At 39.4% G+C, this 25832-nt stretch overlaps 1 protein-coding gene across 1 annotated transcript in view; it reads left to right on the forward strand.

Moving 5' to 3' along the window:
• The window catches only part of MYO3A (myosin IIIA), a 266360-nt gene that overhangs the window by 217995 nt on the left and 22533 nt on the right, over window positions 1–25832 (forward strand). Inside the window, exons 27-31 of the mRNA XM_050804485.1 lie at window positions 2186–2297; window positions 4839–5001; window positions 6540–6663; window positions 9774–10659; window positions 12761–12905. Coding sequence (XP_050660442.1) covers window positions 2186–2297; window positions 4839–5001; window positions 6540–6663; window positions 9774–10659; window positions 12761–12905 — 1430 coding nt within the window. The remainder of the gene's footprint in view (window positions 1–2185; window positions 2298–4838; window positions 5002–6539; window positions 6664–9773; window positions 10660–12760; window positions 12906–25832) is intronic.

Genomic DNA, 25832 nt, shown 5'->3' on the forward strand with positions numbered 1-25832 from the left:
ACACTAGCGTTTAAGGAACAAGTCATTAAATCATTAAATATGGGGCACGCAGAGAGACCGAGAGGGAAGAGGAGAAGCAGGGCACATTAGGTGTAAGCCTTGGAGAGAGCAAGACAGAGAGAACAGCCAATAACAGCAAGTGCTGCAGAAAAAACGCTTACAATTAGGATGTAAAAGGACCTGTTAGATTTCACCACTCCTGGATCCTATACGAGTAAATAAGAGTCCTTGTTGCTATGTGATTAAATGAGATTCTCAGAGCTGGAGAGTGATGGGAAGTGAAGACAATTATTTTAAATAATCTTTCAACTTATCAGCAAAGCTAGTGGGAGAAACAGAATCATTACAGATGAGTGAGGCTTAAGGTGTTTGCTTTATAATAACAAATAAACATCCATTTTGTAAATGGAGGGAGCCAGAAGAGGGAAATGAGATTGAAAATATACAGAAGAGAAGGAGGAGATGGCCTCTAGAACACAGGCAGAGGATGAAAATCTCCTTTGAAGGAGGAGGGAAAAATGATAGTGGACAAATGAATTTATATTTGGAGAAGAAGCCTATGAATTGTGTGTCTGGTGGCTTCCAGTGATATAGTAGAGAAGCTCATCTGCTGAGAGAGGTACGGAGGGCAGGGGCAGCTGGGAGACTTGGAGAAAGCAGGACGGAATTAAGTCACTTTTGTGAGGAAGAAGAGAGGAAAGTGGCCCTGGACACTGGTCAGGATCCAGAGCTTTCTTGGGAGCCTGGCTGAGTCAGGAATCCACACATCCACAGGGAGCCGACTGTGCAGATTTTCTCTGGCTGTGCTCTGAAGCCTGACGTGAGGACAGAGACGTAGATGATTGGCAGGTCCAGGCATGCATGTTTGCAGAGAGTGCACGACAAACGAATGAGAGTGGGAAAGGTGCCAGGGCTGCCTAAGGGTGGCTCCTGCGATGAACTGTGAGATCCTGGCTGGTTCTGGAAGGAAGTAAAACCAGGACTTGGTGGACAGGCTGTGAATGCAGAGTCGCTGCTACTGGGTCACCATGCGTACATGTGCGAGTTAGTCCTGAAGTGAGCAGGTTTAGTGGCTAATAGGCACTCCCTGGGGTTTTTTGCACGAACAGCAAAAGTTATGGTCGCTTCATTCTATACCATTCTAGGCCAGGATTCTTCTCCATGGAGCCTAACAGAAGCTGCTTCATTGCAGATTTAATGAGGTGAAACTTAGCGAAGTTGAAATATGTTCTTTTCAGATATTTTTATCTCTGGACTCATTTTTAGATGAGGAAATTGATACTTAATTGTGATGTGTCCAAGTTTATACAGATAATGAGTCAAGGGTGAAACTCTGCTCTTCATGTCACCGCGCCACCTCAGCCGTCTACATATCAGGGCCTCTCTTTTGAAATTCAAAACCTACCAAATTTGCTGCTTTGCTGCACTAGACTTTCAGGCTAATCTTGCACCAATAAATTAAAAATAGGAGAGTATTAAAAATTCTGGAAATCTGTCTTTTTGCACAAGATTATTGACCAGTGTAAAGCGGATTTTCTTTCCTTAATTCATCCCCTTCCCCAATAAGCGTTGTGGTTTAACCTGAGGACCTGCTATCAGTTCTTTCCTGCCCTAGCCCTTCCTCTTTCCTCCCCTTGATTATGGATAGATTAAACCAATAGAGAAAAACTCTAGCAGGAGACATAGTGTCCCTCAAGGAAAAACAATGATGGAAGGCATGTATACAGTGATGGGAAGTTTCACTGGAACTAAGCTCCATCACCCAATTTGAAGATCAGCTTCCAGAGTTTTATTAACACTGGAATGTGAAAAATAATTCCTTCTGCTTCCTGCCACTGCAGCCCTGCACTTTTTAGTGTCCAGAGAAATGTAACAAAAAACAAAAACAAAACCGCTAAATTTTTTTGAGTGGTGGAGTTCTTGTCGGGGGAGTACAGTGTTAAGTTTTGAAAGGGGATCACAAAGGTGAAAACACAATGCTCAGATTTCTACGGACTGGACTGGGTTTGCATCAGTTTGGAATTTGGTCTACTCCAAAGTCATTCTGAGGATGCCTAAGGGATTTCTCTGCATCAAGTCGGGGCATCTGTTCCTCAGCCCCTGCACTAAGTTGTTGGGGAACCACCAGGCTACAGAGATGTTGGCACTTTATGCAATACTAACCAGCCCTTTTTTCCATTCCAAGGTACCACGTTCTCTGCTACAAGTCGAGCGAGCAGCCCCCCATGAGCCCTGACACCTGTGCCACCATTTTGGAAAAAGCTGGTCTCGATAACTGGGCTCTTGGAAAAACAAAAGTAATGTTTTCATGTAATTTTCAGGAAAATAAATAATTATGCTGGATTCACTGAGAATTATAACATTTTACAATGTTTGAAAGTGTGGTTTTTTTATGTTATAGGATCTGTAGCTTACAATAGAGGAAGTAAATTTATAAACTCATAAAGATTTTCTTTTTCATCAACATTAAAGGCATTTGCTCTTCATAAAGATTTATTTTAAGAAATACAAAAGGCTGGGCAAGGTAGCGCACACCTGTAATCCCAACACTTTGGAAGGCCGAGGTGGGAAAATGGCTTGAGCCCAGGAGTTCCAGGCTGCAGTGAGCTATGATGGCACCACTGCGCTCCAGCCTATGCAACTTAAGACCCTGACTCTAAGGAAAAGTTTACGTTGAAATTTTAAGAAAGAAATGCAAGAAAAATTTATCTTGAAGATGTATCAGAAAAGGATAAACCATAATGACTGTACTTTATTTCAGATGGTATTGAAAACAGACATATATATTCTCTAGTTTATCACTACTAAATATAGTTAAAAAGCTGTAGAGAATCATAATGATCCAAATAAGATTCGTGTTTTCCTTTTTTTCCTAATTCTCAGAACTGCTTCTATCATAAACTTGAAATTTTTCTGTAGTAAAATATTCACCACTATTACTAGACTCGCTATATGTATTGGACATTGATGTGTTTATATATTAGCTTTTAGAAACTGTGAGAGCTAAGCTTATTTAATCCCTTAGAAAATAAAGTAAAAAACATAACCAATCTTGAATATGGAAGAAAGACAGTCGCTGTTTGGAGAAAGGATGTATTGGTCTTCTCAGGTATTCTCATAGCATTACGAGACAGGGATCAGGAAATAAACAAGTTTCCATTGTGCACTGAATGTATCTTAAGGGGATATGAAATGTATCATGAAAAGGGCCAAGCTAAAGCCAAGAGATACTCAGAGATCAACCACTCAAGAATACCTACTACCAGCCACACCACAGAAGTAAACCAAAACAAACTTCCACATTTGCAAAGAAATATATAATACTTGTGTCTTGGGTGTAGGAGATGTGGGAGATAATTTTAATAATGTTCGGATGAGAAATTAGGCCTGTAACAATTTAAGAGATTTAAAAAAAAAAAAAAAACTACTTTAAACTGAGTGTCCTGTGTATTCAGTAATTCATATTTACTTTAGTGTTTAGTAGGGGGATATTTTGGGCATTAAAAATGAGTATTTTATTCACACCATTTTCTCTTAGATGATAAATTTCAAAAAGATGAATTTTATCAAGCTAAAATCTCATGATTTATGGTCTGAAGTACATGCCTAACTTCAAATGGAGTTTTAACTTGTAAAAAGGCCTTTTGCAGTTATAGTTCCGCATGATATTTATGTAGCATTTTAAAGCTATTTGTATTTTTCCACTTCACCTTTTCCAACTCATTAACATGGATAGAAAGTATTAATATAGGAATATTTCTAATGTCATGCAAAAAGAAATGATGACCTTTTTAAACAGATTGAATTTTAAATGAATTGTCAACAGCAGAATGGACTAAATGTATTAACATCTAGAGTCCTGTAGAAATTAAAACTGAATTAAATCAAACGTGTAACACAAATGTGTTTGCCCATGGTGCCAAGCTTTTGAGTAATGGAACGCTGGAGAATTCTACAGTCAGGGTTATCAGGTCTCATGACTCAGCCATATAATTTGAATTTAAGTGACTTTCTTGATGGATTCAATAAACTCTTTGAGATGACTTTTATTAGGAAATTTAACCATTAAAAGGAAAACAAAACAAAACAAACACAAGCTTTTCAGTATCTTGGAGGAGGGGAGAACGAAACTGAGAAATGTTAGATGAGAACACGCCAAGCCTTCAGGCTCCTCCCTTGCTCCAATTGATGTTGATTTTAGAATAATCAAAAGTCAGCCCTCCTTTCTCCATGGCAGCCTTTGGGTCCAGTGAGAACATTGTTAATTAAATCTGCCTGGGGCGCTCTCTCTGCCGTATTCTCTTCACTGACAACACTACCAGCCCCAAAGGACAGCGACCCTGCCTTGTTCATCTCTGTATCCCCAACAGATACGTACCTGTAACAGGTCTCAATAAACATTAGATGAATGAACTAATGGAACTATAATTCTGTCCTCTACTTTATAATTAGATTTATTAAGATTTTTTAATTTGGGAAATATAGTTGCCTTTGAAAAATAAAAAGCATACAAATTAGCTCAGCCCAGAATACACGATGCTAGAAACTTTGCTAAAAGAGCTCAACATCCTCCACTCTTACTGTCTCATCCAACAAAACCTAGTTACCTGTTGTAAATAAACAGTATGGTTGTCACCTTCTGCATTTCTTCTCAAAGAAATGTTTTCTTCAAGCATAAAAATCTGTACTGTCATAATGACAGCTAGGGCAAAGAAGCAAAAGACAGTGATTTCCAAAATCTCAAGCAATTTAGAATGTGTTCTGTTCTTCAAAGCATAGCACACAACTGCTTCACATCTGTGTGCCATGGTTCTTTGTATTCTATTTTAATTTTTCAGGTGTTCCTTAAATATTATCACGTGGAACAGTTAAATCTAATGCGAAAGGAAGCTATTGACAAGCTTATTTTGATTCAAGCTTGTGTCAGAGCATTCTTGTGTTCAAGAAGATACCAAAAAATACAGGAGAAAAGGAAGGAAAGCGCTATAATAATACAGTCAGGTAATCTCTTTGACATATTTAGATATGGTCATAAAATCAAATCTTATAATACTTCTTACAGGCAAATCTCCAGTTCTTATGTAGCTTTTGTGTTTAATTCCAGACTCTGTTGCCTTGATACTTTTGCTATATTAAATCTAAGTCAGATTGTTTTAGTGATTGACACTTTTAATATTTGGATAAATGCTTTGTCTTAAATAATTTAATTTTTAACTTTTCTGTCAAGAATTAATGAAATACAACTGACCTATTGTGGAAGATATAGCAAATGATTAATTATAGATCTCAAGAATCATATTATTATAGCTCATTGGACAATAAGATTCTTTTCTACTTTATTCCAAAGGTTACACATGCCATAATTTTTGACAACTTAAATCTTATTTTGTTAAAGGGCATCCATTTATTTCTATTAACTGTAGGGAAATAATATTTATAACCATACTTTATTTCACAAACTTTTATTAAGCTGTATTAATAGACTTCGGATTTTGCTTTCTACTTTTCCATAAGAAACGAAATTTAGATAGAGCTTGTCACAGGTTAGTATGCTCTCTTTCAAAATGTTTTGACTGGACACTTAGAGAAAAAAATGTATTTTGCTTTTTAACCTGATATACAGACACACTACAAGCACTGCGTTCTGATATTTTTAATTCTAGTCTATTCCATTTCATTTTTAGATGCTAGATTTGGCCTACTACATCAATTTTATGATCCACTAATGGTTTGCAGCCTGTGTTCTGAAGAACACTAATATCGTGGGCAGAGGAGTTGACTGACATTCAAGAGATTAACATTCCAGTCCCCATTCTGTCAATCAGCAATGAGTCATCATCATCTCTTTTTGTATTTTAAGCCCTTAACTTCTCACTGAGAAATCAAAATGCAAACCCAGTAATTTGGGCCTTAATCCTTTATCCGCAATTTCAAAATTTATAAAGCTCTGATAAAAAGGTTCTTCATAGTGCGTTTGGCAGTGAAACATAGCAATGTGATAATGAGGTTATTTACACTGCTTTACTCACCCAGCTTAGTAAGAATACTGTTTTTCTGAAGAAATAGTCATTGATTATTGGGTGCTGCCCTGATATAGGGAATGTTACAGAATGTATATTTGCTCTGTATTAACTTTCTAAAACTTAAAAAAAAAAGTAATCTGAATTCTCAAATATATCATCTGATAATCTGAAATATATCTGGCCAAAATATATGAAACACATAACAAAAAAGGAAAATGATTATTACCAAATTTTAAACAAATGAACACACTTTGTCATCAACTTTACTTGTCTCTATTATTTTGGTTTCATTTTAGTACTCTTCTTAGTATGAAAGTTACTTTAGTTATTATTGCTGTAGCTTGCTATGTAGAAGAATCTTGCTAATGAATCACATTAAGTGAACCTGTTCTATTTGGCATTTTAATTTTATTTTTCTCTTTGACATCAATGGTCAAAACCACTGTTTCTACTCACTAAAGTAATTTTCTTTTATTTCCTTATGATTAACACTACTATGGGCTTTATATGTTTCAGCTGCAAGAGGACACCTTGTCAGGAAACAAAGAAAAGAAATTGTTAACATGAAAAACACGGCAGTAACAACCATTCAGACTTCTGATCAGGAATTCGACTACCAGAAAAACTTTGAAAATACAAGGTATAATGATGTTTATTCTTAAACCATTGTAACATACAGATTTTTCAGATCTGTAAGGTCATAGAATAATGTTCACAGCCTTTCTCATACTAGCCAGCTTCCTGATACTGACACATCAAATGTCAGTGAACACCCAGAGGCTACTTTTGTGTTCTCTATCCTATTTTGGAGTTATTTCTCAAAATTTTTCTTCATTGGCTTCTACCAGATTGCTTTCTATAATTCTACTCCTAATTTGGAGGGTTCTTTGCTAATATGTCCTCCAAACCCCACATTTCAATCCCCATCCATATCTAAATGTGTCCCTGGGCTCTCTCATTCATTCCAGTGGCTTTAAGAGCCAATATGCCATCGGACCCTACATCATAATCACCAGCTCCCTTTCTTCTTCTGAGCCCTCATGTCTATACTTCCAAGTGCATGTTAGCAAACCACTTACTCACTTATTCAGCAGGCTTTATACTGGGCAGTGGGAACACATAGATACGTGAAGCAAAATCCTTATCCTCAAATGTCTCACAGTATTATGGGAAAAAAATGACAGACAAACACATCCCTCTTGTAAAATGTGTTAACTCAGCTATAAAAACAGGCAAAGGGTACACTGGGGGTGAGGAGGAGGGAACCCTTCCTTGGTTGGTAGTGGTTAGGGAAAGGGAAAAATATCTACATTTTGCCCAAGAGGTGAAACTTGAATTGATCAAACTGAGTACATGGTCATCCAGGGAGATAAAGATCATTCCAGCCCCAACGCTAGTCCCCTTGTTTTTAACATCAAAACTGGCCATAGAAAGGGTGAAGGAATGAAACAGAAGAAGAGGTGGCTTCCTGGCTTTCTTATTTCCCCACACACCCACATCTAATGTTCTCTTCACCCACTGCTATTCTTCTCTCCTGCCAATAGTGGTCTCATAAGTGATCTCATAGAAGACTTCTCTGCCACCTCTTCCCCTCACCTTCACCCACACACTCCCTGAATCCCTCAGGCCAACCTCATTTCCTTATTTGAAAAACAGAAATGTTTATCTGAAGTTTAGAGACATTGGATGTTTTAAGTTTTCGTGTATTCTGAGACCTACATATATGCTCTTTGTCTTTACTTGTGAGGATCCAAATGATTTGTTTCTCTTTGTTACTGGCTATAAAACAGTTCAGCAAACTTCCAAACATCACAGGCCTGCCTCAGGAGCAGAAGGCTGGATGATACCTGTGACTCTTGTACTTCAGTCTGGAGGTTGAGAGAAATGTAAACTGGCTGCAAATGGAAGAAAGATGGACTAATTGTACTACTTCTAGAAATTACTGCTTGTAGATATCACATCTAATAAGGAAGTGTGATGTTCAATTACATACCCATTTGCTACCACCTTTCTTCTGAGGATACCAGGGATTCACTTTCAATGTAGCAGATACTTATTAAGCACCTACTGCACACAAGATCTACTTCAGGGTACATGAGTGTGAGTAAGAAGCTATGGTCTCTGTGGTCTGGGATGGAGAATTTGACATGTATTGGGCTCTCATAGGAGGCGGATCACAAAGTCAGACATAAAAGCAGTACAGGCAGAAAGTCAAGGGAAGCTTGTAGAGAGGAAGGTTAGGGAAGGGAGAGGCAGGCGGGCCTGACCACTGCCAGAGATCTGCGGGCCAGGACTCCCTCCCTCTGCCACTTCTGACTTTCCTATTCCCTCAGCTACCAGAAGCCCTTGTTTTCACTTAACCCTTCCCTGTCAGAGCCCCTGACCTGTGACCTAGAATACCACAGCAGGGAGCTGGAGAAAGGCCCAGGCCGGCAGGGCACTCCGGCAGATGTCAGAAGAGATCGACAGTCCTCCTCATGCTGGAGCTCTGAAGGGCTGATCCTCAGAAGTACCCATCATTGCACATGGTCCTCAGCCAGGCGCAGCACAGGGTGGAGTTGCCTGAGCCTAGACGTGTAACTGATGTGGGAATTTCAGCAGTGTGTACAAGTCTTCACCGGTGAAATGCATTTAAATGATCAAAACTAACTTATAAATTGATTTTTTGGAATGCAGTCAGTTAGGGACTGCACGCATATCTTCTCTCATTAGTTGTATTTTGAATAAATGTAAGCATTCTCAGAGAGGTCAGTATTATGGAGGAATTCAAAATACTAGCGTAGTGATTCATCAAAATCATGGGCATCTCTGGTGCCCTACCTAGTTTTTTGACTGATCCTAGCAGGATTCTGTTATGCCTCCTATATTAGCCTAGGGATACCATAGTAATTCTAGTCCTAGGAAGTGGCCAATAGAATTAGAAAAATGGAATCCTGGTAGCTTTTTCCAGATTTGACTCAAAGAACAGTCTGACTTAACAAACAGATCACAAAAGACCCAAACTCTCACATGGGTTTCTGGGCTGAGATGAAAAGTTTGGTGCAAAAGCCCTCCAAGTAGCAATGAGAAGTGTTAGCATATCAAGGTGTCATTGTACAACATTTTTATTCCATCTTAACCTTTTTCTTGGTGGTATTGCTCTTGGCTAGAAAAAAAAAGATACAGAGAAGACCTTATCTTCAAGTGAAGGGAAATCATTTTGGAAGGATATTAGCAAAGTAGCAACTGTGAAATTTTGGCCACTGTATTACATGATCATGAACTGTAGCGAGGACATTGCTTTTCCTTTAATTTTATAAGATATTTCCTCTGATCAGTAAACTTAGTGCTTATTAAAGTACAGTATGTCAGTCAAGTGAACATACCTTGCTTACTGGTATCAAACTTAGGTATATTTTTCACAGCATCTCACTACTAAAGTACTTTGTTTTGAAAAGAATATATTTTGAAAGGATTAAGTTCCTAGAATTTTGATATCTCATTAAATGAAAAGATGGTTATTCATATGCTAGGATATTTCTCACTCTGAGTTGAATCTGGTTTTCTCATTATTTGAGTAGTTATCACAGTTGTCACCAGAGAGAACATTCTGGAAAGCACTTGATTAATGTGACTTGAGACATTTTAATTTTGAGCTTTCTTTGTTCCTTTTTCCTTTCTCCCACCAGTATCTAGCATATAGCTATTGCCAAAAGAAGTAATAAGCCCCAGTTTAGTACTGTATATTCAAAGATAATATATTTTACACAGGGAATCTTTCGTGAAGAAACAAGCAGAAAATGCAATCTCTGCTAATGAAAGATTCATTTCAGCTCCAAATAATAAAGGAAGTGTATCTGTAGTGAAGACTTCCACTTTCAAACCTGAAGAGGAAACCACCAATGCTGTGGAGAGTAACAACAGAGAGTATCAGACTCCAAAAAAAATGAATAATGTGTATGAAGAAGAGGTTAAGCAAGAATTCTACCTTGTAGGGCCAGAAGTAAGCCCCAAACAGAAGTCTATCAAAGACCTGGAAGAGAACAGCAAGCTAACGAAAGTAGAGAAAGAGGAAGCTATGATCCAGAGTTACTGTCAGAGGTACACAGAGGAGAGGAATTGCGAAGAGTCAAAAGCAGCATATCTAGAAAGGAAGGCCATATTGGAAAGGCCAAGCTACCCAGTGCCTTGGTTAGCTGAAAATGAGACTTCCTTTAAAACAATTTTGGAACCTACACTTAGCCAAAGGTCAGTTTATCAAAATGCAAATAGCACCAAAAAAGAAAAGAAGACATCTGTAGTTACCCAGAGTGCACCAATATGCAGCCAGGAGGGAGGTGGAAGCCATCTGAGGCATGAGACAGTCAAAGAGAGGCAAGCTGAACCGGTGACACAGGCCCAGGAGGAAGAAGATAAAGCAGCGGTATTCATTCAGAGCAAATACCGGGGTTACAAGAGAAGGCAGCAGGTGAGGAAGGACAAGATGTCTTCTTTTAAGCATCAGAGGATTGTCACAACACCAACAGAAGTAGCAAGAAACACTCAGAATTTGTATTCCTATCCCACAAAACATGAGGAAACCAATAATATCAAGATGAAGGATAACAAAGCAACTTCAGAAAGAGAAGCATGGGATTTGGCAATTTTTTCAAAACAGGTATGTGAATAAATGAATTTATTTACTAATAAAAGTCCCTGGGAACTATAAAATAACTGAATTAAACACATAATTAATAACTGGTAGATTGTTTCATCTGTGTTGATGGGCCCCCAAACATTTTTAATAAAATGTCTCAAGGATTGTGCTATTCAAATAGCCAGGAGCTTTTAATCCAATTTACTATGGTAACATTAGTATAAAATATGATAGAAACCTCATGTAGTCATGATACTAGAGATTGGTTTATACAGCTTACTAAAATGCTGAGGCTCGACACTGAAAAGTTTGATGTATCTGTGAGATCTTTAATTAAAGCTAAAAAAAAATTAAAGTCGTTTTAAGTTTTCTAAATCCTCCAAAGTTTATGCCTTCTCCCTTTCACAAATTTGAGAAGACATAATTAGGTATCAGATTTTGATAGGTAGCCACACCGAAGCATATACAGTGAAGATGAAAGTCTGCATGTCACATCGTGACAGTGAACGAACAGTCATGGAAAATAAGGAATCGCAAAGAAAAACCGCAGAGAAAAGTTCCCTCCTGGAGAATATCTCACGCCAGTCGTAGGTGTGTTTCAGCTATTTCTAGAGAGGAGCATAGGAAGCAACAGGTTTTAGGGCTTCTCATGGGTATACATGCAATTTATCTCTGATACATACAATTTATCTCTGATATATAACAATTTGTCTCTGATAAATTGGTGCTATGGAAAGATTGCAAGAACCAGCTTTTGTAAATACCAATTCCAGTTCCTCCTTTCTCTTTCTAGGCATTTGACCTTCATAAAAATCACTTTATGTGTTAGCACTGTTATTTTCTCCTGTGTAAAATGAAGAGTTTTAACTAGATGATCTCTAAAATACATGAATTTCCAGGGTAATCAATGGTGTATGAAGTAATAAAAGAAATATCATAATGGGTTAGTTCCAAGAAGGACTGTCTAATATTCCTGAGTCCCTCAACTCCCCTTTTTGTATCTGACAGTGGCTGAGCCTATGAGAAACACGATAATTGCACTTGGACCCTTCCTTAGTGCGAGAGGTGTGACCCAGACAACTTCTAGTTGTCAGCAGAGATCTGCCATTTTTTAATTTACCCATACCCTTCCTACTCTTGTTAAGCATATGGAAATAGTGAGTTTAACGAACATACAGTTCTTCTCACTCCAAACACCAAATCAGGGATTAGAGCTCAGACCTGCTATGCCGTGGAGATATGAGATGTAGAATTACCAAGGCATCTACTCGGAGCTGGCCAGTAACGCCATGGGAGTAAATTCACTGGTCCATGGAACAAATCTAGAGGCTGTCCCAGCGGGAGCCTCACACTCAACCCAGCAGGACAGCCATGTTATCAGAGCCAGGATGCAGACAGAACAGAGGCCGGGGGCAGAATGGAAAGAGAGACCAGAATAGAGCAGCCCTGAAATCAGGCTAAAAAGACTGGAAAGAAAAGGAAGGAGGTTTACACAATCAAAGGCAGCAGAGGGGTCCTCAGGACAGAAGCAGAAAGGCAAACACAGCAGAGTGGCAACGCTGGAAACCATTCTGCACGTAGCGTGACGTGCTTGGCAGTTTTTAAAGAAAAATGTGGGCGGGGTGCGGTGGCTCACGTCTGTAATCCCAGAACTTTCGGAGGCAGAGGCGGGCGGATCACGAGGTCAGGAGATCAAGACCATCCTAGCTAACACAGTGAAACCCCTCTCTACTAAAAATACAAAAAATTAGCAGGGAATGGTGGCAGGCGCCTGTAGTCCCAGCTACTCAGGAGGCTGAGGCAGGAGAATGGAGTGAACCCGGGAGGCGGATCTTGCAGTGAGCTGAGATCGCGCCACTGCACTCCAGCCTGGGCGGCAGAGTTAGACTCAGTCTAAAAAACAAAAAAAGGAAAAATGTGAGAGGGCAGGTATTCAGAGCACAAGGCGGGAAGGTTGTCAGGTGAGGACTTTATCAGACCTGGTGCAAGGGACAGGGTGGGCGCTGGAGAGGAACACGAGAGTCCCCAAAAGTGCTGGTAAGGCATTTCCCAGCCCCCAGTGCCTGTAGAACTCTCTGTATTCTTTTCCTTGATTTAACCTGACACATGACCTTCTTTTTAGATATCAAAGTTATCTGAAGAATATTTCATTCTGCAGAAAAAATTGAATGAAATGATTTTGTCACAGCAACTGAAGCCACTTTATCTGGGTGTCTTGCACCATAAGCCAATTAATAGAGGAGTTTCTTCTCAGCAGTGCCTCTCAGGTAAAAATCAGTAGAGTTAGAACTTCCTGAAGGGGAAGGATATGCCAGATACTTTGTTTATTAGTTTCCCACCATTATTCTACGGCAGATTTGAGGAGCCTGTGTTCTGTCTTGGGAGAACCTTTATTTCATTTCTTACATGGAAATACACTTTTATTTAGTATGTTCTACCCACTTTCTACCTTCTCTGACTTCATTCCCCTCCATTTTTTATATTTTTCTTTTTTCATTTTAACTAGAACTTGGCATATGACACCAGAAGGGAATAAAAAAGGGTGGTATAGAAAGGGGGCCTGGCAGGAGGCAAATTTGATAGGAGAGAGCAAAAATAGAAATAGGAAGATTTCTATTTCCTTTGACAACAACTGCAATCTTGAGTATAGCGTGTGGAAGTTGCAAAATCCCATTATACAAGAAATATTGTTATTGAACTTTTTTCTAGTCAACCTATTATACTAAACTGGTGAGGAATTCAATCTCAATAATTTTCAGATCTCCCTCTCCCCAGAGCTGTGCAAAGGTTTTATGGCCTTGCACACCACCAAAAGATCAGGTACAGCCTGTAGTCTCTGAACATTTGTCCATGAAGTTACTGTTGGGACACTCATGGCTCCAGCTGGCCTCCACGAGCCGTTGAAGTTGGGAGGTCTGGCTGCTCCCACACCCTGCAGGTGGCACCTCGACCGTGGGAGTCTGGAGCCTCATATTGTCCATGCCCACTCCAGGTAGCCATTCTCTGCAGTCTTAGCACCTTCCCCAGGAGCTGTCACTATAAAGTTCAGGAGTCCCACAACTTTGAACCCTGCTGACCTCTGCCCAGAAGAATCTGCATTTATTTTCCCTTGCTTTCTTGGAGGCCCTCCGCAATCTCGCTGCCCTGCTCAGGGATCCCTGACATCTCTGCAATGAGTTTGGCTCTTACCAAAGACAGGAAGAGCCACTGACCTCATGCAACTTCTAATTTCTTCCCTGAAAAAATCTCTAAGGCAGAAATATACTAAGATGCACTTGGCTATTTGCCTGATATAAGAGGAAGGAGAAATACCTTAATGTTTTCATCAATTATTCTGCCACATCGTTTTCAAGTCAAGAATTGCGGTGAAGCTGACCACAAATGGCTCTTTGGTGCCCTTCATTCCTGCTGCTCCCCTGCTCTCTGGCCCTGGCTGAGAGCCTTCTGCTGTGAAGAAGAGAGACTAGCAAGTCAGTGCCCAGAGGCCCATTCATTTGGCTGCCGCAATGGCCTGTGCCCAGGGGGCATGCTGGCAGGGTAGGAGCTGAGGGAAGGCCTGGGCTTCTGGTTCCCTCATGGTCACAGAAGTGGCAGCACTGGTGAGTGTGGAGCAGAGAGGAACGGGTGGTGTGGGGAAGCAAGGAAGCCAGGCAGCTCACCCCAGGCCGCTGCTGGAAAGGAGAGGTACAAATGGGAGGCAGTGTCCTGGGAGGAAGTAGAGGTCGCAACCAAGATTTTCACTTTTGAACATCTCAGGGACTTTAAACAAGCGTGAAAAGCAGCAGAATCTTATGAGAAAGTCAAATTAGTTCACCTTATTCTTTTTTGTTTGATTGTTTTCGTTGAGACAGAGTCTCCCTCTGTCATCCAGGCTGGAGTGCAGTGCAATCTCAGCTCACTGCAACCTCCGCCTCCTGGAGTCAAGCGATTCTCCTGCCCCAACATCCTGAGTAGCTGGGAATACAGGCACAGGCCACCACGCCTGGCTAATTTTTCTGTATTTTTAGTGGAGATGAGGTTTCGCCATGTTGGGCAGGCTGGTCTCGAACCCTGACCTCAGGTGATCCGCCCACCTCTGCCTCCCAAAGTACTGGAATTACAGGCGTGAGTCACCGCGCCTGGCCGAGTTCACCTTATTCTTGAATCTTTCATTTTTTTTGTGGACTTAAGAAGAATATTAGAAATCAATTCTTAGCTTACGTGGAGAGGATTGTAGCTCAGAAATTTTTCTTTAGCCCTTCGGGTTTAGAGGGAGAATCTCTTTTTGTTCTCTGCACATATGGAGAAGTTTCGTATTATACTACACTTGTTTAAGGCTAAATTGGCAAACATCTGAATTGTCCCATGTTCTAGAGAGTAGCAGAGAAAGTGCCTGAGAGAGGGCCTGATGTGGCCTAATGACCCAGGGGTATCTGTGTGGATCTGACAACCCAGAACCCAAGAGGAAGGGGGACAGTGGGAGATGCCGTTCAGCGACCAGAGACCAGACAGGGCAAGTTATTCAGCAGATGCCAGTGACCAGCCAAGAGTGGCTGCAGAACAGATGGCCCCTCCCCACTAATGCCATGAAGCTGCCAAAGTGCCCTACGCCAATCCCCGACTTACATGTGGCAGGACAGAGAGGAAAAGGGAAGGCTGAATGTAAGCCGTCAGTGTTCTTAGTGTCTATTTAGTCATTTTAGGTTTCTGACCCTAAGCTAAAGTGACTAAATCTACTCAGAAGACATTAAGAATTTAGAATTTAGCTTGAATTTGTTAAAAATAATTTAATGCTAGAAAGTAGAAATGAGCACCATGATAAATTAAAGTTTTAAGTGTGTTAATTTTTTTGTATATCTGAATTGTACATTGTAAAAAATGTGTTAAAAATCTGATTGCACTGTAGGAATTGAACTTGAGAGCCATGAAGAGAAAAGGGGAAGGCCAGCGAGAGATGATGGTAGCTAGGATGAGGTAGTGGCCAAGAAGGCAGTTTAAAGCACTGGTTAGTTTGTAGATTACAAGGGTAATTGGTTGCACAGGAAAAGGGGCATGCCGGGGTCTCTAACATGATCAGCCAGTATCATGGTGGATGGTGGTATGTCATTACCTGAGATGGGAAAGATTAATAAAGAGCAGGGGTTTGCATTCAATTGGGGCTGTGTTAAGTATGAGAAGCCTTTGATGAATTGGGACCACCTCTCAGTAGGCAGTTGGACACATACAGGGTAACTGAAGCCATGGAGGAGAAGGGAAACTCCAGGAAATTTACCTACACTGAGAAGAGAAGACAGCCTAGTGTAAGAGTCTGGACATGTGCAGGTCAGGTGGAGAGGAACCAGGAAAGAGGAGCAACCAGAGATGGGGAGGGCAGCCAGGGAGCCTAGACCCTCCGAAACTAAGGGAAGAGGGTCTTAAGAGGATCGTGTGCAGAAGGATTCAGGCAGAACAAGTCAGAAGGGAACCATAAAACATTCATTAAATTTCCTATTCATTAACAATTACTTACTGAATTCTTCAAATCCTATTTAAATATTAGAATAGAGACAGACGGAAAGGGTGAATGCAGTACTGGAGTACTTTGGGGGCAGATTCATCCCAGTGTTTGTGGATATAATCTGTGTTCACATACTTTAACAATTTTTGTTTTCTTAAAAAAAAAATCCTTGAATAGCTTATAAAAGTTCATTGTAAAATATAGTTCAAAGAACTAAAACAGACAATTGAGCCAGGTATTGCTTAGCTCATATTTAATCCCTGCGACAGAACCAGTTTCTTTCTACATCCCAAAGATGTGCACGTTAGGTGAACTGGCGTGTCTACATGGTCCCAGTGACAGAGAGAGTGTGTGTGTGTCTGAGTGTGCCCTGCAATGGAATGGCATCTTGTCCAGCCTTGCACCCTGAATTTCCAGTAGAGGCTCCAGCCATCCATGACTCTGAACTGGAACAATTGGGTAAAAATTTTTCTTACTTGTTTTTCTTAATCTTCCTTTCTTTCTTTTTTTTTTTTTTTCCTGAGACAGAGTCTTGCTCTGTCTCCCAGGCTGGAATGCAATGGCGCAATCTCGGCTCACCACAGCCTCCACAACCTCCGCCTCCCGGGTTCAAGCAATTCTCCTGCCTCAGCCTCTTGAGTAGCTGGGATTACAGGCATGCGCCACCATGCCCAGCTAATTTTTGTATTTTTAGTAGAGACGGGGTTTCATCATGTTGGTGAGGCTGGTCTCAAACTTCCGACCTCTGGTGGCTCATACCTGGAATCCCAGCACATTGAGAGGTTGAGGCAGGTGGATCACCTGAGGTCAGGAATTCAAGACCAGCCTGGCCAATATGGTGAAACCCCGTCTCTACTAAAAATACAAAAATTAGCTGGGCATGGTGGCAGGTGCCTGTAATTCCAGCTACTTGGGAGGCTGAGGCAAGTAGAATTACTTGAACCTGGGAGGTGGAAGTTGCAGTGAGCCAAAATCGTGCCACTGCACTCCAGCCTGGGTGACAGAGCGAGACTGTCTCAAAAAAAAAATAAATAAATAAAAGAACAACAACAACAATAACAAGGGACAACTTTACCCAGGTGTGGGATTTCCTAACATCTAAATCTGATTTTCCTGAAGAAAATATACATAAAATGATTATTCATCTATTTTCAAAAGGGAGCCCAGACAGTCTGAAGAGAGTAGGAATTATATTGACTGAACACTTCAGCTTTAATACAGTTAATAACTCTGCTCACCTTCTGCTTTAAATGATTTTTCTTTTTTTTTTTTTTTTTTGAGACAGTCTCGCTCTGTCACCCAGGCTGTAGTGCAGTGGCGCGATCTTGGCTCACTGCGAGCTCTGCCTCCCAGGTTCTCACCATTCTCCTGCCTCAGCCTCCTGAGTAGCTGAGGCTCCAGGCGCCCGCCACCATGCCCAGCTGATTTTTTGTAATTTTAGTAAAGACGGGGTTTCACCATGTTAGCCAGGATGATCTCGATCTCCTGACCTTGTGATCCACCTGCTTTGGCCTCCCAAAGTGCTGGGATTACCGGCATGAGCCACCGTGCCCAGCCTAATATATTTTTTTTTTTAAAGACAGAATTTCACTCTTGTTGCCCAGGCTGGAGTGCAGTGGCATGATCTCAGCTTGCTGCAACCTCCGCCTCCAGGGTTCAAATGATTCTCCTGCCTCAGCCTTCCCAGCAGCTGGGATTACAGGTGCCCACTACTATGCCCAGCTAATTTTTGTATTTTTTTTTAGTAGAGACTGGGTTTTACCATATTGGCCAGGCTGATCTCAAACTCCTGACCTCAAGTGATCTGCCCACCTTTGCCTCCCAAAGTGCTGGGATTACAGGTGTGAGCCACTGCACCTGACCTAATTTTTCTTAAATGTATGCATAGTTCACATTTATTTCAGTGTTGGTCTCCGTTGAGAAGTTTGGTAATGTTTTTGTGACCAGAAATATACCATAAGAAGTTAACTCTTGTTTATATCAGTCTATGGTAAAATTGGTCATTTCGCTTAAAGTTGCAGTTTCTAAGAATCCATCAACATTGTCAAGTGAGGATTTACTGTATGATGATGTGACTGTTCAAAGAATTACTGCCAACAAAGGTTCCAAGAACTCATAGTATTTTATGCAAACACATTCAAACATTCATGGAACAGATGAATCTCACTGTATGTGATTTGTTTGAGAAAAAAAGAAAAATATACAAAGTTACCTATTTTACGATGTTCATCTATCCTAGAACAAAAGTCTAACAACATTTTTAAAAGCTATTGTTCAATCTCAATAATTAATTAATTTTTGAGACAGAGTCTCACTCTGTCACTCAGGTTGGAGTGCAGTGGCACGACCTTGGCTCACTGCCACCTCTGCCTCCTGGGTTCAAGCAATTCTCATGCCTCAGCCTCCTGAGTAGCTGGGACTACAAACGTGTGGCACCACACCCAGTTACTTTTTTGTAGTTTTAGTAGAGATGGGGTTTCAACATGTTGGCCAGGCTGGTCTCAAACTCCTGACCTCAGGTGATCTGCCTGCCTCAGCCTCCCAAAGTGCTGGGATTACAAGTGTGAGCCACCACACCTGGCCTCAATTATTAATTTAGAGGTAAAACTCTTAAGTATAGTATTTAATACTAGCTAATGGAATGCAACAGCACATTAAAAGACTGTCCACATAATATACATTAATATAACATATCAATAGATTTAAAAAAAACTATCTTGATAAATGTTGAAACAGTTTTCAGTAAAATCCAACATTCAATACTGATGAAATGTAAAACTCTTACTAAACTAAAAGCAGAAGGATATCTTTAACAATATGAAGAATACATTTCTTAATTCAATCATCTACCTCATAATTAACTATAAAACACTGGAAGCAGTTTCATTAAAAAGGAGGATGAAGATAAAGATACTAGTAACACCACATTTTTATGTTATTGGGAAATTTCCAGTTAATGCAATAAGACAACAAAGAGAAGCTTTTTCAAAAAGCGTAACTATCAAAAGGGAAAAGATGGGATTGTAGGAATATTACCAGACAACATTAAAAATGCAATGATTGATGCTAGCAATAGAATTCAGTAAGGATGTATAGTTATATAGATAGATATTCTTTCCTATAAAAATTTCTAATAGAAAAAGAGCCCATTGGAAATAATAGCAAAAAGAAAATCAATACCTTGAAATAAAGCTAGCAACCAAACCACAAAGAGACAAAAAAGAAAAGATGCATAATGGAATGATACATGGTGTTTCTGAATTGAAAGGTAAGATACTGTAAACATGACTGTTCTAAAATTACTTTCTAGGTTTAAAAATATTGCATTCAAAATCTCTATCAGATTTTCTTTGGAACTTAAGAAAATATCCCTAGGGATCATTTGTAAATTTCAGAGAAAAAAAGAATAACTATAAATGAGGACTTACTTATTAGATAGTAAAATGAATAATGCTATAATAATTAAAATCATATGTCTGCTTTACAAAAATCAATCACAGATTAATGAAACAGAATAGCCCTAAAATTGGCCTGAGTATTTATAAAAACCCATCATTTACAAAAAGATACATATGAACAAAAAAGAAATGGATGGATAATGCTTAAAATGTCTCTGATTTGGGATGAGGAAATAAAATATTCTTATCTTCTGCTGAATGCCCAGATATTTTCCAGATGCATTGATCATTTAAATGAAAGAAATAAACAAACCAAATGAAGCTGGATGCTATGAATTGAGCATTTCACAATCTCTGCTTAGAAAAGGACAAAGCATAAGAAGTAATAAAAGGAATTACAAAGAAAAACTGTGATGGATTTGGATTACATGAATGTTAAAACCTTCTAGAGATTCCAAAGCATCATTAAAAGTTAAAGAGCTGAAGACAGAATATTTGGAACAAATGTAAAAAGAGTTAAACTGTTAAATGTAGAAAGAGCTCTTTATAAATCATTCAGAAAAAATAGCACTCTGAATGGAAAAATGGCACAAGCCATCAATTTATTTGCAAAAGAAGAAATGCAGATGGAAAATAAGCATATATATGACCGCTCTAGGAGTAAAAAAAATAAAAAGTAAAACAAGTTACTATTCTTTACTCATCAAAATTACAAGTATGAAAAAATATTTTAACAGTAATGACAAAGTGCTAATGCAATTATTCCCAAGCATATGGTAAGTTGGCAGCATCAACATTTTGAAAAGTGACTTGGCAATATGTCAAAAAAAAAAAAAAACCCCACTGAATTAGTTTATATCACTGACCCAGTAAACTCACTTATGAGAACATAGCCTAAGTAAATAATCAGAGCTGAAAAAAAATTGTGTATATGGTAAGAAAAAAATTGAACAATAGGAGAATGATTAATAAGTAATGACGCTATTCACATATGGAGTATTAACAGCCCTTTAAATTCATTTTTCAAAGAATAGCCTTGGCAAACTGCTAGCTAATCTAACCACTGAATAAAATATTTGCAGAATTGGAATTATAATACTGTAAATAAGTCAGCTTAATCTTCACATACGTGAGGTGGTTCATTAACAACAAGATCCCCTAAGTCGAGGGTTCTAGAAGAGTTGAGTCTAGTTAGTGAGAACAAGATGGTCATCTCCAGTAGAGCGGATACTCTCCATCCCTCGCTAACTTCACTTCTATATAAAATTAAGAATCTGAATAATATTACTGCAACCTGATAGAGAACTTCCACAGCCACGTGTGGTAAGACTAGAGTGTCATCTCCAGATCTGTCACCTTTGTTGCCATGCTGTCTCAAGCCACTGAAAGCTTATTTGATACTCCTCCAGCCAGCTTGTAATTAGATGTGCTCTAATAAAGAATGAGTGCTTTTCTAAAATACTGGTATGTTTCAGCTCATCTTGATAGGAACCACAAACCCTTTTATCTATGTGTTATGAAGTATGAGCAGAGGGAAAGAAAAAAGCCAATGTTGTGTGTTTAAAGTCAGAGAATGTTCTTCAATTCTGTGTTTTTAAAAGGCCAATCTAAGAAAATAACTATGAACAGTCAATAAATAATTTTTTAAAGTTTGGCTCTCTGGGAAAAATTATTCTGTTTTCACCTCAGGCTATATATCTAAACATTTTAAATAAATGAATACCCACATCATTTTGAAAAATAGCCAAAATGTAATTAGATGCCACCTCTGAGTTTTCCTTATTCTCCAAGCAAATAAACATGTATTTTGGTTGTCTGTCTGTATCCATAGTTGGTGGGCAGTCAGACACGCTCACAGTGTTCCACATAACAGCTCACTCTCCCCAACAAAGTCCTCACTCTCAAGGCACCGCTGGTATCACCATGTGCATTTGCATGTGCTTCTGTTGTGGCGCCCCGTTTTGATGACTGCTCATATATAAGCGAGATGACCGGGCATGTGTGTGTAATCTAACTCTTTGGACTAGAACAAAACAAAATGGCTTCTGAGGACTGTAATCCATGCGACATGACAGCCCGAGGAAAATGATAGAAGTAGACCGCCGAGATGTAGCGATAATGTGCAAGAGACAAGAGACAGTCCAGAGGGTGTATCTGTGGGTCTCACCCCCCACACAGGCTGCTCTATCCTCCTGCTTCTCCTGCCACAACTAGGAGAGACATATGGGGCAGGCTGGGGCAGCACCTTACCTGAACCTACCACTATTGTTAGCAAACTAAGTTTCGCTTTCAAGGATCTGGGTATTAGTTCAAAGTACCCAAATCAGAGAGGGGCCAGTAGCTATAAGCCCATGACCTATAGGATAGGTAGAGGTGGAAGCTGGCCCTAGGGCATCGGCATTCAGTTGGCAGGAAAAGAAGAGCCACAGGAGTAGTTGTGCAGTTCAAAATGGGGCTGGGAGCTGGCAGTTGCCTCTTGAGAAGGTCAGAGAAGACTGCGAGTCAGATCCCCTAAACAGTAACGTATCCCCTAAGTTCTAAGGGCACTCAGAGCAGGACAAGCATCTACCCTTAACTTTTCACCTCGAGTAAACTCAAGAGAACAGAGCTATCCCAGAGTAGATGCAAGAGGTCAAATCCAGGGCAAGCATGAGAATTAAGGGTACGATGACTCAGGCCTGTAATCCCAGCTACTCAGGAGGCTGAGGTGAGAGGGTTAGAGCCCAGGATTTCGAGACCAGCCTGGGCAACATAACAATACCCCATCTCTTAATAAAGAGAGAGAGAGAGAGAGAATTGAACATGTCCGTAGGTGCTAAAGGAGGGAGGCAGTGCAAGGCAGACAGGACTCCTTTGGAACTGTCCTGTCCACAGGCTCAGAACTGTGTGCAGCTCTCTTTCAGTCTAGAACCATTGCCAAAACAGCCAGCCTGGCCAAGGGCAGGTAAGGTGACTAGTGGAAACAGCAGCTTCCAGAAGGTAGGTTGCAACCATGACTAGAATGAGTCTGCCTTTAACATGCAGCAACGAAAATTCCTCTCCTAAGATTTCCCATAGGTCACTCTATTGCTTGAAGGTCATAGACTCTTAGGAGGAAATGGAAATTTACAAAAACTGAAAAATTGATTTATTAAAGAAAAAATTACAGTAACAAGTGCATTTCTGTTCTGCTAATATTTGATTTAAATATGTGATACTTCTGCAAATTATACTCTGCATGTATACTTAAGTAAAACAGTGTAATTATCATTAAAATGAGAATAATGCTGAAATTTAATTTTCTAAATCAGTTTTCCCTGGCAATGAGTTTTAAATCTATCTTCTTTCTTCTGAATGCAAAAAAGTGGAGATGTTAGGTGATTCATTATCCAAAAAAAGTGCATTTCTGATAAACCAAAACACTTAATGACATTATTACCACAACTGCAATATAAATAAATATCTTACCATCTGGCTATTTAATACAGCAATAACATTTACAAGCTGATATTTACCACGCACAACCCACAAAACAGCCACAAACCTTATTATGCTAGTGCCCACATTGATATGCTGCTGATAATTTGTGATTATAAATGTTTATGTCACTTTTGTAATTAAGGGGTTAGGATGACGTTAGTAGAGAGTGTTTATATTATCCCAAAGGAACAAAAATTCACAAATCCATTAGAGGCCAAATAAATGTATGCCTCTCTGAAATATTTGTATGCTGATAAGCTCATGGAAGTTTGCTCTTTAAAAAAATAGTCTGAAGGAATTTAAGCGGAGCAATCATAGTCTGTTGAATACAATACATTCATCATAATTTTCATTTACTGGCTGGCCACCTTGCATTGCAATATCTTAAGTGAGACACCCCTTAAGACTAGTCAGCCCTCTGGCTTTAGATTATCCTGGTGAAGAAAAAAATGTCAAGAAGCTAACACTAACGCAGATTAGATTTTCAGAAATTCTGAAAATTCAATGCATTTTGATTTTTAAATCTCCATAATATACACACACCAACATGCATATTTATAATTTTGCATCAATGCTACCATACCATACACTCCAGGATTCTTTTCTGTTGTTGTTTGTTTGTTTTTGAGATGGAGTCTTGCTCTGGTGCCCAGACTGGAGTGCAGTGGCACAGTCTCAGCTCACTGCAACCTCTGCCCCCTGGGTTCAAGTGATCCTCCTGCCTCAGCCTCCCTAGTAGCTGGGATTACAGGCGTGTGCCACCATGCCCTGTAATTTTTGTATTTTTAGTAGAGATGGGGTTTCACCATGTTGGCCAGGCTTGTCTCGAACTCCTGACCTCAGGTAATCCACCCGCCTTGGCCTCTCAGAGTGCTGGGATTACAGGTGTGAGCCACTGCACACAGCCCATTCCAGGATTATTATTTAATGTAGTGTTTTGTTTTCTTTTTCTCTTTTTTTTTTCCTGTTTCCTCCCCTGTGTTCCCCCTTCTCAACCCACATTACTCACTCCCAACCAAGGGAACTCTTATTATAGAACATGCATTTTTTCATATTTTTTGCAGATGTGCATACATGTAGGTATATATACATAACAGATTTTCATCATTGTTTTATATAAATAGGATCATAGTATGATCATAATATAAACACTTAAGCAACTTGCTTTTCTCAATACCTTTGCAGGAATCCCTGCACATCAACTAGTATAGCTGTAATTTATTCTTTTTAATGGCTGCATAATCCTGTATTTGTGAATCACAATAATTATATAACCTTTTCCCTATTGTTAGATATTCTCTTTGTTTCCATTTTTTGCTACGATGAAAAATGTTACAGTAAATATCTTTGAAAATGTACCTGTACACTGGGATAAATCCCCAGTGATGAAGTTATTGAGTTGCAAGATGTTTTTGGTTTTAATAGATTGCTTTCATAAAAGGCTCTAGAAATTGACATGTCCTTCAACAATTTGGGAGCATATACTTGTCCTGACCTCCTGTCCATCAGTGATATCCTTCTTTTTAATCTTTGCTAATGTGTCTGGAGTAAAATCATATCTAATTTTAATTTATATTCTCTTATCTGCTAGTAAATTCAGGTGCCTTCCCATGCTTATTTGCTTTTTGGATTTGCGCATCTTGAATTTTCTACTTAAATCTTTTGCTCACTTTTCTGTTGGTCTATATTTTTGGTAGTCATTTGTTAGCACTCTTTGCATATTAAAAATATGAACCCTTTATATCTGTGTTGCAAATATAGCCTTCCAAGTCTATCATGTGTCTTTTGACTTTGTTGCCAAATAAAAGTTTTTGCCTATATTTAATAGGCAAATATGTCTATATTTTTATGATTTCTGAATTTTGATTAAAACATTCATGCCCCTAGATTGCTCATGAATTATCCCTGATTTTCTTCCAAGAGCTTTATTATTTCTTTTATTTATATTAATCTTTAAAGCATCAGAAATTTATTTTTATATGTGATGAGAATGGTGATCCAGTTCACAGAAGTATATTAATATTTACTATTCACTTAGCACTACATCTCTAAGCTGAAATGAAATCACAATCTTTGCATCTCCAAACACTACCACATGTAGATCACCAATGAAATGACACAAGGACATCAAAACCTAAGTCATGATCCCCACCATCTAGAGACTTCTGGTTCCACTATTTAAAAAAAAAAAAATCACAGCAAAAAATAGTAAGCAGCAAGACATATGGGATTAGGTTCTATATTAGTTTTCCAGGGCTGCCATAACAAAGTACCATAGACTGAGTGACTTAAACAGCAGAAACTTACTTTCCCACAGTTCTGGAGGCTAGAAGTTCAAAATCAAGGTGTCAACAAGGTCGTTTTCCTCTGAGGCCTTTTTCCTTGCCTTTAGATGGTCATCTTCTCATGGTCTTTTATTTGTGTGTGTCTGTCTTAATCTCCTGTTCTTTTAAGGACAGCAGTCACATTAGATTGGGACCCACTTTAATGACATCATTTTAACTTATTTACCTTGCTAAAGACCCTATCTCCAAACACAGTCACATTCTGAGGTATTGGAGGTTAAGATTTCAACATGTGAATTTTGAGGTGACACAATTCAGCCTGTACCAGGTTTAAAATGGCTTGTGCATCTAGCAAGTACCATTTATGCTCAATGAGAGAGAGATCACTGGGGAGTCAGTGAAAACTTCATTAAAGAGATAGGATTGAAGGTGGACATTGAACAAGCTTAAGATTTCAGTAAGTCTATGAAAAGCTTTCCTATGAGAAGGTGAGAAAAAGCAAAGTTACAGCTATAAACATTGTCTATCAGGGTTTCAGTGAGACAACTGGACTGACAAGAGGAGAAAGTTCATTTG

This window comes from Macaca thibetana, chromosome 9, assembly GCF_024542745.1.
Source record: "Macaca thibetana thibetana isolate TM-01 chromosome 9, ASM2454274v1, whole genome shotgun sequence".
In the NCBI taxonomy this organism is placed as follows: domain Eukaryota; kingdom Metazoa; phylum Chordata; class Mammalia; order Primates; family Cercopithecidae; genus Macaca; species Macaca thibetana.